Raw genomic sequence first — 15,674 nt, forward strand, 5'->3', positions numbered from 1 at the left:
TCAGGTTTCTGTCTTCAGTTCTGTCCTAACCTCCTTCTGTAATGTTTTGACATTATCATTGCTCCTCACTCAACATATGTTACTGATACAGCTAAACTCCCAGCCTCTTTGCACTATCCTCTAAGGCTACACCAAACCTCTGAATGAAAATTATTTCCATTCCTCTCACCTCCAAATGAGAACTTTAAAATAAAGACGTTCTACACAATTCCAACGCTTCAGAGGATATTCTGCACAATACCTTTGTTATTCCCTGTTTCTTCGATAATTCTCTTCACAGATTCTTGCCCGAGATCTTCACAGTTGCCAGCTGAAATATAATGGAAACGCAGAATGATTACAAACTTAAGGAATAGGAGCAGGAGTAGACCAGTTAGCCTGCTCTGCTATTCAATGAGATCGTGGCTGATCTGATCATGGGCTCATCTCCACCTACTTGCCTTTTCCCTTGAATTATCCCTTAATTCCCCTACTATGTAAACATCTATCCAAACTTGTCTTAAATATATTTACTGAGGTTGTCAAAGGGTAGGGAATTGTGCAGATACACCATTCTCTGGGAAAAGCAGTTCCTCCTCATCTCTGTTCTAAATCTACTACCCTGAATCTTGAGGCTATGTCCTCTAGTTCTAGTCTCCCTCACCCATCTTATCCTTGTCATCCATATTTATATACCTTTCTTTAAGATCCCTTCTCATTCTAAATTCCAGCAAGTACAATCACAGATGACTCAATCTCTCCTCATAGGCTAACGCCTCATCTCTGGAATCAACCTGGTGAATCTTCTCTGCACCGCATTAAAAGCCATTACATCCTTTCCATCTTAACAACCATTCTGTCTTCATTCCCTCTTCCAACTTGCACCTGCTGCTGGCAACTGTACAGCACAACAGAGAAAATTCAAACTTTCTTTTCATTTAACTAGAGAAGAGGTCTACATTTCTTGCTCATTCCCAATGCCCTTGAGCAGGTGATGGTGAGCTGTCTTCCTTAAACCACTGCAAGTCTTCCAGTAAACATACTCTCAGATTCTGTGGGGCAGGGGTGTCAGAGGATTTAAACCCAGAAATGAAGAAGGGGGGGGAGGGGGGGGTTATATTTCCAAGTCAGGATGTTGTGTAGATTCTGATGTTCTCGTGCATTTTATATTACATGATATGAGAGCTTGTTCATGTATACATTAGTACAATGTACAGATGCATAGAATTTTTTTTACTTGCTGCCATCACAGAGGTACGCAAGACATACCAACAATAGTATAAATACCAAGCCCAGGAAAAATTATAGGTAAAGAATTCCCACAGGACCCAGAGTTGTTCCTGTTGGGAAACATAATGGACGTAAGACTTCAGAAGAACCTGTCCAAATTTCAAATCCAACTTCGCATTGGCAGTGGCCAGGAAGTGCATATCAGTAATCTGGAAGTCCGACTCCTGTTTTGAGCATTGCATGCTGGTACTGAGAAATGCAAAACTGTGTTCCCCAGAGAAAATTAGTTGCAACTTGAGAAAGAAATATAGCACTTTCTTGAAAATCTAGCAACCATTCTTAAATTCCATAGGAGCACAATTGTAGCATGAACCGTCATGCCTCGCCGCCCTCCCTTCCCTGTCTGCCCCTCAATTGGTGGGGGGGGGGGGGGGCGGGAGGGTCCATCCCATTCCAACTATGAAAATTCTGAGCACTGGCTGCCTTGACGTGACAAACCCATAAACTCCTAATATAAGTTTCATCCTGAATGTAGCGTATATCTGTGATTGGTTAAATGTTGAGGAGGGAAGGGGACAGAAAAAACTTGAACTCTGCAGAAAATCTTGTAGACATTTGATAATTGTAAATAATATTAATGTCGTTAACAGTAATGTTGATAATATTGATAACTGTTTGAGTTTAAGTTCAGAAAATCATCGATATTCCAAAAAAAAACAATAGCATAAATGAATTACTCCAACATGCCATGAAACTTGCTGCCCTTCCCCATCTTGGTAATGGAAGTTATTGGTTGGGATAAAATGTGAGAGTTGCCTCGGTGAGTAACTGCAGTCCATTTTGTGAATGGTACACAGGATAATCATAGAGCACCAGCAGTGCCACGCGACAGTGAGAGAAGGAATAGAATGAGATGGAGGATGAACGTGTGGCTGAAGGGGGTGGAGCAAAGGGCAGGGATTCAAGTTTGTGGATCACTGGGACCATTTTTGGGGTAGATGTGACCTGTACAAAAAGGACGGGTTGCATTTGAACCCCAAGGGGACCAGGATTCTGGCAGGGACGTTTGCTAGGATTACTCAGGAGACTTTAAACTAGAATGGCTGGGGGAGGAAACCAAATGAAGGAGAACAGCAAGGAGAAGGTTAGAGTGCAATCAGAGAAAGCTTGTAGACAATGTTTGAGGGGGGAAAAGGCAGGTGATAGTAAAGGGGGATGCTCTATATGAAGATGGACAGAGGTCGATTGCAAAAGATCTTAAGAGTGCTGTTTCATTTGAAATAAAGGAAACAAAAAGGAACTCTGTCGTGACCTGGAGGAAAGAGGTTATCATCTGGAAAACCCTGATGGGGCAAGTTTCTTTGGCACAAGTGGCTGATTGGAAGGAATCAGTTGATTGGAAGGAATCAGTTGTGTATGTCCAACGAGTAACAAATCTCTCTGAAAACCAACAAGAACCTTCCTGAGCAGTAGCTATTTACATTTCAAGCACCAAAGCCTGGTGAAGATTCATACATGGTAAATTCTATGCACAGTATAAGAATTGGCTGATACCAGCGAACTTGGAGGGGTGAGAAGTGAGATTGGACTGTGAATCAAATAACTTTTCTGAATTAAAAGGGAGTTGTTTGGTTAAGTTAATAGTAATAAGTTAAAGTTTGATCCTGTTTTATGTTTAAAGAAATTTAAAAGTAACTTTTGTTTAAGTAAAAAAAAAGAGTACTGTTGGTAAAGATAGTGGCATACAGAAAGCAAAAAGTGGGAAATCTCTTAAATGCATATATTTTAATGCTAGGAGCATTGTAAGGAAGGTGGATGAGCTGAAGGTATGGATTGACACTTGGAAATATGACGTGGTAGCGATTAGTGAAACATGCTTACAGGAGGGATGTGACTGGCAGCTAAATATTCCTGGGTTTAGTTGCTTTAGGTGTGATAGACCCAGGGTGGTGGGGGGGGGGGGGGGCAAGAGGGGGTAGGGTTGCACTGCTTGTTAGAGAAAATATTACAGCGGTGCTCATTATGTATAACAGCAGGTAATAGTGCTATTGTGTACATGGGACCAGGAGATGGCTTTACGGAAGAGGTAATAATGGATAGTTGTCTGGAATGTTGCAGCTGATCTGTCCGTGTGAGTGTCCCAATCCCCATTTCTTAGTAATTCTCACAGCAGTCATTCAAAAGTCTTCTCTACTTTTCATAATCTTAACTCTTATGCACAGCACATTTATTTTTTTACATTGTCAACCAATACCCATCTCCAGTAGCTTGTACTTCTTTCAATATTGTCACCTTTCAGGGTAATGATCTAAGTTGCATTGGTCATTTAAAATTATTACGCGCGATTCCTTATGGATGGCATATAAAATGTGAATGGATGGATTGTACATGATCAATAAAGCTAGGGAATTTTAATTAAACCACTGATTTGATGGCTTTCTGTGTATAAATCTTCCTTCATCACAGTAGCAACTTAATTTAGTGGCCCTCGATGCCAATTTCACTTTGTCAGGGGCACTGGCACTGAATAATCAGCCTGCTTGTCGATTCTTTCTGCCTGCCTGCCTGTAAAGCAACAGTGTGCTGGGCCTACTTATCAGAAATACCAGACTTTCCTCCAGCAGTAATTGCACTTCTGACGAAATATTTAGCGGCAGTTGCCCTCAGCAGCATGGACCGGCGATGAAGTAATATTAGAGACATTGAAATTTGAGACTCAAAGTCATAACATTTGCACAGGACAGAGATAGGCACTTAAATTCTCAACAAATAATCTCTTGGACACAAGTAATTTCTCAAAGCTAAAATTCATTTTGATAGATTATCACCAGGCAAAATGATAAATGTTGTCACCTTGGCTTCTTTGAATGCTGAATGACCAAAGGAGCGGCTCATGCTGACCATCCGAGACTCTCACAGTCACGAGACAATATTGGTTTATTAATTAATTGCATGTAAGAATACTGGCCCTGCATATGTATTGTTGGTCAGGATATGTGTTATGTCTATGTTTTGCACCAAATACTGGAGCGTGTTCTTTCGTCAGGTTGTACTTGTGCAATCAGATGACAATCAGCTTCCATTCCGGTTCTACTGAGGACGTCAATGCGGGAATCACAAACTCTTCCACAGATGGGACCAAATGGCAGTCAACATTTATAACTCTCATTGTAGTGTTTAATGCTCTCCCAGATGTTCCTGCAGAGCAGTGAATATGACAGAGAGCATCATTCAGACATTTACTTTCACTGCAATCTCCAGGACATTTTTCTTTGCCCTACCTTATCCCTGCTTGTTTTCAAAACCTCCTAATTTTCAGCTCCCAACTTAATTTCCTTGCTTTTCCTGTCCCTTCCTTGTTTTCTGTTCTGCTATTACAAAGCACAGTGGTTTCCCCTACAGCACACCAAAGGCTTGAGAACTGCTGGCTGCAACATGGGGACTTCAGCTTCGTACATTATCGTGCAAGAGAATTACCTATGATTACATGCATTCCCAGTCCAGATAGATGCTTTGCGGTCTCGTACCCAATCCCTTTGGCGCCTCCAGTCACAATGGCAACTTTCCCATTTTGTGGTGGCAAATCTGCAAGAGAGGAAATACAATTCTGGTTTATTCAATATTCCTGCTTGTATAGAATTTACCACAAGAAGCCATGGAGTGCTCACATTACAGAAAGTAGCATTCAACCCCAACCATTGGGAGAAGCTAAACTCCATTTAAGAGAAAAAAATTTGTAAATATATTTTAAATGTGAAAATATATGCATGCTAAAAATGATTAAAACTTACAAGATAGAGTTTCTCTTGGAGGTGTTTTACTTTAATGTGTTAAAGAATTATGCCTCTTGGCTTGATCGATTACAAAGCAATAGGATGTGTGGATCTTAAGTGGTGGAGCAATGAAAGCCTATTTTGCATTTGCAGTTCTACACTGAGTCAGAAGGCTTCATCCATAATAACATGAAGGGTTCTGACCAAAACTGTTGACCATCTTCTGAACACGCTAAGTTCATCCAGTTGCTCCAGATTCCAGCCTCTGCAGTCCCTCGTGTGTCAACATTTGCCCTGTCAGAATTGATTGCTAGTGGCGGGTTTTGTGACAAAGACCACAGCAGCTTCAAGTGTTCCATGAGAGTCACGACTGAAAAGGACAGCACTTTGTCACATCCAAGATAATAGGAACATAGGAAGTAGGAACAGGACTAGGCCAAAAATGGCCCGTCGAGCCTGCTCCGCCATTCAATACGATCATGGCTGATCTAATTTATGACCTAACTCCACCTATCTGCCTTCTCCCCATATCCCTTAATTCCTCTATCATGTAAAAATTTATCTAACCGAATTTTAAATATGTTTAATGAGGCAGCTTCAACCACTTCCCTGGTTAGAGAATTCCAAATATTCACTACTCTCTGGGAAAAACTATTTTTCCTGATCTCTGTCCTAAATCTACTCCCCCGAATCTTGAGACTGTGTCCTCTCATTATAGTTTTCCCGACCAGCTCAAAAAACCTTCCTACATCTATCCTATCCATACCCTTCATAATCCTATATGTTTCTATAAGATCTCCTCTCATTCTTCTGAACTCGAGCGAATACAATCCTAGACGATTTAATCTTTCATCATAAGTCAACCCCTTCATCCCAGGGATCAACCTAGTAAACCTCCTCTGGACCGTCTCCAAAGCCAGTATATCCTTCCTCAAACATGGAGACCAGAACTGGACACAGTACTCCAGGTGCGGTCTCACCAGTACCTTATACAGTTGCAACATTACCTCTCTTCTCCTGAATTCAATTCCTCTAGCGATGAAGGCCAACATTCCATTTGCCTTTTTAATAACCTGCTGCACCTGCAACCTAACTTTCTGCGATTCATGCACAAGCCCTCCCAAGTCCCTCTGCACAACAGCATGCTGTAGTTTTTCACCCTTTAAATAATATTCAGCTCTTTTATTTTTCTTGCCAAAGTGGATAACCTTACACTTACTAACATTGTACTCCATCTGCCAGACCTTTGCCCACTCATCCAGCTTAACTCTATCCCTCTGCAGACTCTCCACATCCTCATTACAATTTGCTCTTCCACTCAATTTGGTGTCATCCGCAAACTTGGCTCCACCACATTTTGTCCCCTTCTCCAAGTCATCAATGTAAATGATGAACAGTTGTGGGCCTAACACTGACCCCTGCGGCACCCCACTTACCACTCTCTGCCAACCTGAAAAACTCCCATTTATCCCGACTCTCTGCCTCCTGTCAGACAACCACTTTTCAATCCAGGCCAATAGACTTCCCCGGACTCCACTTTCCTGTAACTTACTGAGCAGTCTCTTGTGCGGCACCTTATCAAACGCTTTCTGGAAATCCAAATATACAACATCAACCTGTTCCCCTCTATCCACCGCACCCATTATATCCTCAAAGAATCCTAACAAGATTGTCAAGATAAAGATAACATTGTTCAATAACGCGCTTTGAAACACAAAAGTGGTTTCCTCTCACAGCTCAAAATGTACCGGCTCATGGGCTGGAAGGGCCTGTTTCCATGCTGCATTTTATTTTGAATGCTTTATCATTTATTTTTTTCTCCCAGCATGAGGAAAAAACCTATTTTTTGTTCTGTCATTTCCAATGGAATGTTATACTATAACATCAACCATCAGCAATGATTTGGCATCTTAAAATCTCAGAGAAGAACAAAGCCACATCCACAAAAGATCCCAGTAGTTGGAGGCAGATGGCACTACTGATGCTGGAATCCAGAGCAATTTGTCTTAGACATCAGGGATGACCCCAGAATTTGTTGAGGTGTGATCGTAGCGGTACAAAACTCAGGCTTCTGCTGAGGACAGAACAAATAGCATCAGAGAGGGGGATGTCAGAGAGGTTAGTCTCCAGCTATCTCAAGCACTCCCCCTGTATCTACGCCTGTTCCAATTTTATATAAGATTCCCTCTCATTTGTAATTACTCCTGATGAATTTAGGCTGAGCCCAACCATTTCAAACAGAAGGTGATGGGAATATGGGATGAGATGCCAGAGGATGGAGCCAGGTACAACTCGATGTTTAAAAGACTCTTGGAGAGGTGCATCCATAGAAATGGGTTTATGGAATATGGGCCGAATACAAGTATCTCAAGAAAACAGCTTGGGTCAGCATGGAAGAGTTGGGTTGAATGGCCCTTTTGACTACTATGTCTCCAGGGCTCTTGTTCCTCAGACATCAGCTCTGGCATCCAGGAATCCATTTAGAAAACTCTTGTCTATCTCCCTTCATTGGCCTTCTGATAAGGAGACCAAAACTCCACCCCAGAATGCCGATGGGATCTCACCAAGACCCTTCACAGCTTCAGAAATAAAATCCCTGCTCCAGGGCTCAAAACCTTTGCAATGAAGCCCAACAAGCCCTTTGATGTCTTTACTTCTTTCTGAACCTGAAAAGCATGCTTTCTGTGACTTATGTACAAGGAGGTCTGGGTCTCATTACATCTTCCCTTACCCAATCTACCACCAATCTGATCATAAACCTTTCCAGAGGTAAGTGAAGGGAGAGGACATTGATTTAGAGTTACGGGAAAAAGAGAGATTTGGAGGAGATGTGAGGGTAAACTTTTCACCCAGAGAGTGGTGAGTTTCATGGGAGACGCTGCCTGAAAGAGTGGTAGAAGAAGTATCTAGTCGAATTTATTGTCACCTGATTGCACAAGTACAACCTGATGAAACAGTTCTCAGTGGAAAACACAGACACAACCAGACATAACACACATTGCAGCTGAAAGACGCTGTGTGCAGGGAGGAAGGGGTTCTGAATGATTTTGTGTGCCCACTTCAGACAACGATCCCGGTAGATCATATCAATGCGTGGGGGGGGGGGGGGTGGGGGGAGGGAGACTCCATTGATCCTCTCTGCCGCTCTTCTGGTCTGATGGATCGACCTCTGATTAGTTTCTCTGCAGCAGCCGTTCCACGCCGTGACGCAGCCCACCAGGATGCCCTCATGGTCATCATGGTGGCCGGTAGTCTTGCCCAGTTCAGTCTTCTCAGGAAGTGCTGCTGCGCCTTCCTGACGAGTGAGGATATGTTGAGTGTCCGCGATAGATCACTAGTTAAGTGAATTCCAAGGAATCTAGATGAACACTTGAATCACCTAGCCACAGAAGTACTAGAAGACGGAATCAATATGGATGGATGTGGTAGGTCAAATGATTCATTTCCATGGTGGTTGACTCCTCGACTCTTTAATCCCACTTTCTCATTTTAGAACCAAAGTGGATAATCCCTCAGTTATCCACATTAAATGGCATTTGCCATTCAACAGTACTAAGGGATGGACAATAAATGCTCATCTTGGCAGCAAAACTCACATTCTGTGAATGAATGTAAAATTAAATCCTACACTCCTTCTGCTTAAAACCCTTTCGTGTCAAGCACCACCAACACACGAAGCTTTACCTTCAACATTAAAGCTTTAGTAAGTTGATCCACCGCCCCCCCCCCCCCCCACCCGCTGCTGAGAACCAGTGCAGCAGAACCCCACCCACTTGTTCCTGGGGCACAGCAGCGATGTATGATGAAGGTTTCGATCAAAAATACAAAGCTGCAAATGCTAAGGTTACAGTTTAAAGGAATGCATTTGTGTTTCAAAACAGTGCAAACGAGGGATAACGAATCAACAAAGTTACATCAAAGTAATTAAAACTGTAATGAGCTTTAATCGATTCCATTTTCTAGTTAATCCATTCTCTACGCTTTGTCAGTTCACTTGAACTGTCAGTTTAATCTCAACTTCTATTTTTACAATAGGTAGCACTCATCAGGTAGATTAGAAGGGGAAAGTGCTTGAATTTTTATTTTTGCAAAGGGACAAGATCTCATCTTTCAGAGCAAAATCAAAACACTGAATACCATTTGAAATGAAGAAATTTCATTGAATCCGATCCAGCATTGAAATTTACATTCAGAAGGCAAGCTAGCAGCAAGGTTGCAGGCTTTAAGCCAGTCGATTTTGGCTATGGCTCAAAGTTTATGGGTCCTTTCCCTTTGAAGCAGTCTAGATGGGTTTTCTCATTCTCCTCTGAACCCCCGATACACCTTGGGCTCCCCTTATTGAGGATTTCAGACTGTGGCCCTGCCCCTCCCTTAAAAATGCCGTGCTCCACCCCCCCACCCCCCCCCCCCCCACCACACCCAGGGTGGCTGCACGGCTCCAACTGTGAATAAGTAATATCAATGACAGTTGCAAACTTGTGTGCTATGTGATCAGAACAGACTACATTTATCATTGCATCTCACAGGAATATTAATGTGGAGGATTTTCTGCGCATTTCTTTTAAATCTAGAAGTTTGGCTCTGCCTTCACTCTTCGACAAATCTAAAATTTGCTGTCTTCGTGAAAGATTTACTGACTTCTTCTTGGCACACTCACCAATATTTCTCCTCTGAGCAACAGATTCTCTGGTCAATATGATAGAGGTTTGTCGGACCCTGCTTTTCATACATTGATTGCCTGGTTTCTGACATCTATTTTTCCTAAAAGCCGTTTGTTGCCTATGGAGGACAATAAAAGAAATACTAAATAAAGACAAGCTTTTATTCTTTTCCTCTGCCTCAACCCTCTCCACTCTTGACTTCTGCATGGCAGTTGATTGCAGTAAAAGCGCAAAAATGCTGGAGGAATTCAGCAAGTCCCACCGGGTCGATAAAAGGATGTTTTACTGATGTTTCCGGCCTAAGTCTCTCCTCAAAGCGTAACCACCAAAAGTTAGTCATTCACCTTTCCATCCTAAGAATGCTACGGGATCTGCTGAGTTGCTCCAGCACTCTGTGGGGTTTTTTTACAACAGTTAGTTGCTGTGGTGATATGTAATTACACCACTAGGTCACCAGGGGTCATCCCAGTGACCTTGTCTATAAAGCCGTCCAGAGCTACAGTCTGGCCTTCCAGGTTGGTCTTGCAGAGAGACAAGATCTCTTAATGTACATATTAGTTTATTAAAGCTGTCATATACTCACACTGCTGGTGTGGATATGGTCACCACCCCCCCCCTTTAAAAAATTGTTATTCCCTGGCTCTGGTGTGGTTGGGAATTCTGCACATACGTGGCGATTGGGAGCACGACTTGTGGAGATCCTTCCACCCGCGCTTGTAGTGGCCCCTTTCTGATCGGACCGGGATTTAGGGTCGGCAACGCCTGTACCGGCGAATTCACAGGCAGGCAGGGCACTTGGCCGTTTCTTACCTGTCCTATCGTACTTCTGTGGTCTTCCCCGCATTCCACCACGATTCCAGTACAGTGGTCCCTCACTGTCTCTGTCCTCAGATGCACGTGCGTGCTCGTCGTCTCCGGATTCTATTCCTCAGGAAGAGTCTCCAGTTGGTCGGGAATGTGCATTGGAGCAGAAGCAGTTTCCATCCTAGTAGCTATCATATTAGTTTATTAAATTGTACCGTCAATAACCACACCAGCAGTGCGAGTATAAGTCAGCTGTAATAAACTAATATGTACACTAAGAGGTCTTGTCTCTCTGCAAGATGAACCTGGAAGGCTAGACTCTAGCTTTGAACTGCTTTATAGACAAGGTCACCGGGATGACCCCTGATGACCTAGTGGTGTAATTACATATCCTTCCTTTGGCTTGGCTTCGCGGATGAAGATTTATGGAGAGGTAATGTCCACATCAGCTGCAGGCTCGTTTGTGGCTGACAAGTCCGATGCGGGATAGGCAGACACGGTTGCAGCGGTTGCAAGGGGAAATTGGTTGGTTGGGGTTGGGTATTGGTTTTTTCCTCCTTTGTCTTTTGTCAGTGAGGTGGGCTCTGCAGTCTTCTTCAAAGGAGGTTGCTGCCCGCTGAACTGAGAGGCACCAAGATGCATGGTTTGAGGCGATATCAGCCCACTGGCGATGGTCAATGTGGCAGGCACCAAGAGATTTCTTTAGGCAGTCCTTGTACCTCTTCTTTGGTGCACCTCTGTCTTGGTGGCCAGTGGAGAGCTCGCCATATAACACGATCTTGGGAAGGCGATGGTCCTCCATTCTGGAGACGTGACCTACCCAGCGCAGTTGGATCTTCAGCAGCGTGGATTCGATGCTGTCGGCCTCTGCCATCTCGAGTACTTCGATGTTGGTGATGAAGTCGCTCCAATGAATGTTGAGGATGGAACGGAGACAACGCTGGTAGAAGCATTCTAGGAGCCGTAGGTGATGCCGGTAGAGGACCCATGATTCGGAACCGAACAGGAGTGTGGGTATGACAACGACTCTGTATACGCTTATCTTTGTGAGGTTTTTCAGTTGGTTGTTTTTCCAGACTCTTTTGTGTAGTCTTCCAAAGGCGCTATTTGCCTTGGCAAGTCTGTTGTCTATCTCGTTGTCGATCCTTGCATCCGATGAAATGGTGTAGCCGAGATAGGTAAACTGGTTGACCGTTTTGAGTTTTGTGTGCCCGATGGAGATGTGGTGGGGGGGGGTAGGTAGTCTGATGGAAGACCTCAGTTTTCTTCAGGCTGACTTCCAGGCCAAACATTTTGGCAGTTTCCGCAAAACAAGACGTCAAGCGCTGAAGAGCTGGCTCAGAATGGGCAACTAAAGCGGCATCTTCTTCAAAAAGTAGTTCACGGACGAGTTGCTCTTGTGTCTTGGTGTGAGCTTGCAGGCGCCTCAGATTGAAGAGACTGCCATCCGTGATGTAAACAGCGTCTTCATTGTTGGGGTCTTTCATGGCTTGGTTCAGCATCATGCTGAAGAAGATTGAAAAGAGGGTTGGTGCGAGAACGCAGCCTTGCTTCATGCCATTGTTAATGGAGAAGGGTTCAGAGAGCTCATTGCTGTATCTGACCCGACCTTGTTGGTTTTCGTGCAGTTGGATAACCATGTTGAGGAACCTGCGATATGCATCTCAGCTAAGCAGCCATTCTTAAGAGCTGCAGGAGGCAACAGTCTCGCTGGAAATTGCTCACATATTTGTACTTTCAAATAAATGTGTCTGAGTTCCAATCAGGAGCAAGAAATCCAGGTTACTTTTATTTCTTGCAGATTCACCAGCTCTGAAACCACCAGGAATATCTTTAAAGACGTTGTTGCCAAATCACCTCAAGCCCAGGTTAAAAATAATGACCTTCAAGTTATGAAGAACCAGTCTGGCCTGACAGAATAAAATTCAAAAACTTCCTCAATATAGAAAATGTCACAACCAATTTGTTTGTAACTGGGTCACGGAAATAATGATAGGACTAACATAGAATCATAAGGCCTGATTGCCAACTTCTGCCATTCAATAAGATCACGGCTGATCCGGTGTGTGCTCAGCTCCACCTCTTCTCCATTACCCTCAATTCCTCTGCTATTCAAAAACCTCTCTGTATTTTAAATATATTGAATGAGGCTCCCTCCACTGCTTCATTGGGTCGAGAATTTTCGACAGCACCGGTGGTGTAGCAGTTAGCGCAACTTTGTTACAGCATCAGGAACCTGGGTTCCAATCTGGCGCTGTCTATAAGGAGTTTGTACATTTTTCCCGTGTCTACATGGGTTTCCTCCGGGCACTCTGGTTTCCTCCAACCCTTCAAAAAAATGTATGGGGGTAGTGGGTTAATTGAGTGTAATTGAGCGGTATGAGCTCGTGGACTGGAAGACCTTGTCACTGTGCTGAATGTCTAAATTTTTTTTAAATTAAAAATTCCACAGATTCATCTTACTCTGGGAAAAGCAGTTCCGCTTCATCTCGCCTTTATATCTACTCCCCGAATCTTGAGCCCAAGTTCCCTAGTTCTAGTCTCACCTGCCATTGGAAACAACCTCCCAGCTTATCAGTTCCTTTCAAAATATTATATGTTTCTTTAAAATTCCCCCTCATCTTTCTAAACTCCAATGGGTAGAGTTCTAAGTGATGCAATCTCTTCTCATAAATTAAACCCCTCATTTCTGAGACCAACCTGTTCATAACCCATTAATTTTAGTGACGTTAAATAGAGGCAAAGTATTGTCCAGGGCACTGGAGGTGGGTCCCCTGCTCTTCATCACAGTAGTCTTTCTATCTACTTGAGTGCTGCATTGTTGACGGTGCTGTCCCTTAGTTGGGGGTCTAATGCCCGACCAACTGGGCAGGTTCACCACTCAGCCACCATGCAGCCCGGTACTATGGTCAGGTTGAAATGAACTGCCAGTCTGGAGATGTTTGCGTTCAAATCGTCACTGAATCATTTCTCTGAATGATAGGCAACAATGCCATTTACTGAGCTGTGGTTAATATGACTGGATGGTAAGAGTCCTCTATTTCCTACTGAGGAATCAATGAACACTTTCCTGATTCTTTCCTATGTAACCTACTCAGGGGACATGAGGTAACTGATTTTAAACGTTCATTTTAAGCTTGGGTGCTCTGGTACCATAAGTACATTAGACGTGAAAGATTAAGTGATGCCCTCGAGCCCAATCAATATACAAACAACAGTTTGCAGTTTATTTCAAAGCAGTATACATCATACCGGACACAGATAGCGGGAGGGCTTTGTTGAGTGTGTTCGCACTGTCTGTTGAAACTGCAAGGTCTTCTCAGTGGCCACCCAATTCAATTCCACCCCACAGAGATCCGTCTGTCCATGACCTCGTGTATAGCCAGGTTGAATCCACATAAAATGGAGGAACAACATCTGTATTCCGTCTCGGCAGGCCTCCAACCCAACAGCATCAAAACCAACCTCCAATTTCTGGTAACCCTTTCCTTCCATTCTCATCCCTCTGACTCCCCTTTCTTTCTCCTATTGGACAGAATATTTTTCAACCCTCTGACCCTTTCCCTATCACTTTATCTTCACACTCCCCCACCCCTTACCACCTATCTCCTGCTAGATTTTCAGCCTACAAGAAGAACAGCTCAGATTTGAAATGTCGATTGCCTATTGCTTTCCCTGGTTGCTTAATGACCTGTTGAGTTCTTCCTGCACTTTTGTGGTACTGCAGTACATTAATACAGCAACAATGGCTAGAACAAGAACACCTCCTTCCGACACAATCTCCAAATGGAGAAACTCAGCAGATCACTCAGCATGTGTAGGAAGTCAAAGCTAACCAACATTTTGGGCCTGGGCCCTTTGTCAGGTATATGAGAATATACACCCAATTCCTTCACTCATTTACACTTCTTCCAATCTGGGTGTACTTCATTCAGTGTTCTGAATTAAGTCTCCTCTACACCAGAGAACCTGCAGGCTTTCAGATGCTTGACACTTTAATTTCTTAGTGTGCTAAAGGTAAAGGTAAAAGGTTAAAGGTTCCATTATTGCCACATAATACTACATTTAGAATGTATTTCCATAACCATTTACGTAGTGGAAACAGGCCATGTCGGCCTTTCGAGTGTGCACCGGTTCACGAGAACAACTCCACTAGCTCAAACTTCCCGCTCACTGCCAATAATCCTTCAACCCCCTCACCTCCATGTACACATCCAACCTTCTCTTAAATGATAGAATACACTGCTTCTGGTGTTCAACTTGGTATCATACATGAAATTCTTTAACTTTTGTCCATTGTAAGGCAGACAGAGAGTCATCACTTTGTCCAGCGCCCCTCGCAGAAACCTACTAAAGTGGCAAACAACTGGAACCACAGAGCCCACCTGTCCGTGGGATCTGACCCATTTGTCCGTGGGATCTGTTACAAAGAGGCCCAGCGCAAGCTTGATGAACAGCGCCTCTTCTGTCCAAGCATACTGGAACCTTCTGGACTCAGTATCGAATTCCCCAACTTTACATAACTCGCTTTTTCTTTCTGACTATATCAGAATTTGCCAGTTCTGCCTGTCATCTTGGCACAAGTTTTCTCTTTATTATTATAGTCGAGCCCAGTGGTTCTCAACCTTTTTCTTTCAACTCACATACTGCTTTAAATATTCCTTATGCCATCGGTGCTCTGTGATTAGTAAGGGGTTGCTTAAGGTGGTATGTAGGTTGAAAGAAAAAGTTTGAAAACCATTGTATTATTTGTACCTCATTGACTTATTATGTGCACGATTTCATAACTCCAAAGGAAATGGGCCAATGACAATTTTTCTCAAGCAAAATATTTTAGTAACAATTGGGTCTAGAGCAGTGATTCTCAACCTTCCCTCCCATTTGTATCCCACCTTAAGCAATCCCTTACAGAGCACATATAACATAGGGATTACTTAAAGTGGTATGTGAGTGGAAAGAAAAAGGTTGAGTACCACTGGTCTAGCCTGACGGACATGTCTCACAGTCCAAGTACACTGAACAATGAAGATTTTCTTCCTGAACAATTTTAGATGTATATTATGGATTTTTGAACTGCTAATCATGAAATCACCTTAAATTTTCCTTTCACGTACTGCTTTTAGATATAATCTATTTTTGTGATTTCCAGTCATAATTTTAGCATGCTTCAAAACCATGAAGTGTGAGATGTTGTCGCATTTTTCTGTTCATTTTATTTGAGTGAGAC

General features: G+C 43.2%; 1 protein-coding gene across 4 annotated transcripts in view; it reads right to left on the reverse strand.

Moving 5' to 3' along the window:
* dhrsx (dehydrogenase/reductase (SDR family) X-linked) overlaps positions 1-15,674 on the reverse strand; it is a 228,790-nt gene that overhangs the window by 148,634 nt on the left and 64,482 nt on the right. For all 4 annotated transcript variants that reach the window (XM_069892022.1, XM_069892019.1, XM_069892021.1 and 1 more), the window contains 2 exons: positions 4,687-4,794; positions 242-310 (listed from right to left, as the gene is read on the reverse strand). In XM_069892022.1, the coding sequence (XP_069748123.1) occupies positions 242-310; positions 4,687-4,794 (177 nt within the window). The remainder of the gene's footprint in view (positions 1-241; positions 311-4,686; positions 4,795-15,674) is intronic.

Source organism: Narcine bancroftii, chromosome 7, assembly GCF_036971445.1.
Source record: "Narcine bancroftii isolate sNarBan1 chromosome 7, sNarBan1.hap1, whole genome shotgun sequence".
NCBI classification, from domain to species: domain Eukaryota; kingdom Metazoa; phylum Chordata; class Chondrichthyes; order Torpediniformes; family Narcinidae; genus Narcine; species Narcine bancroftii.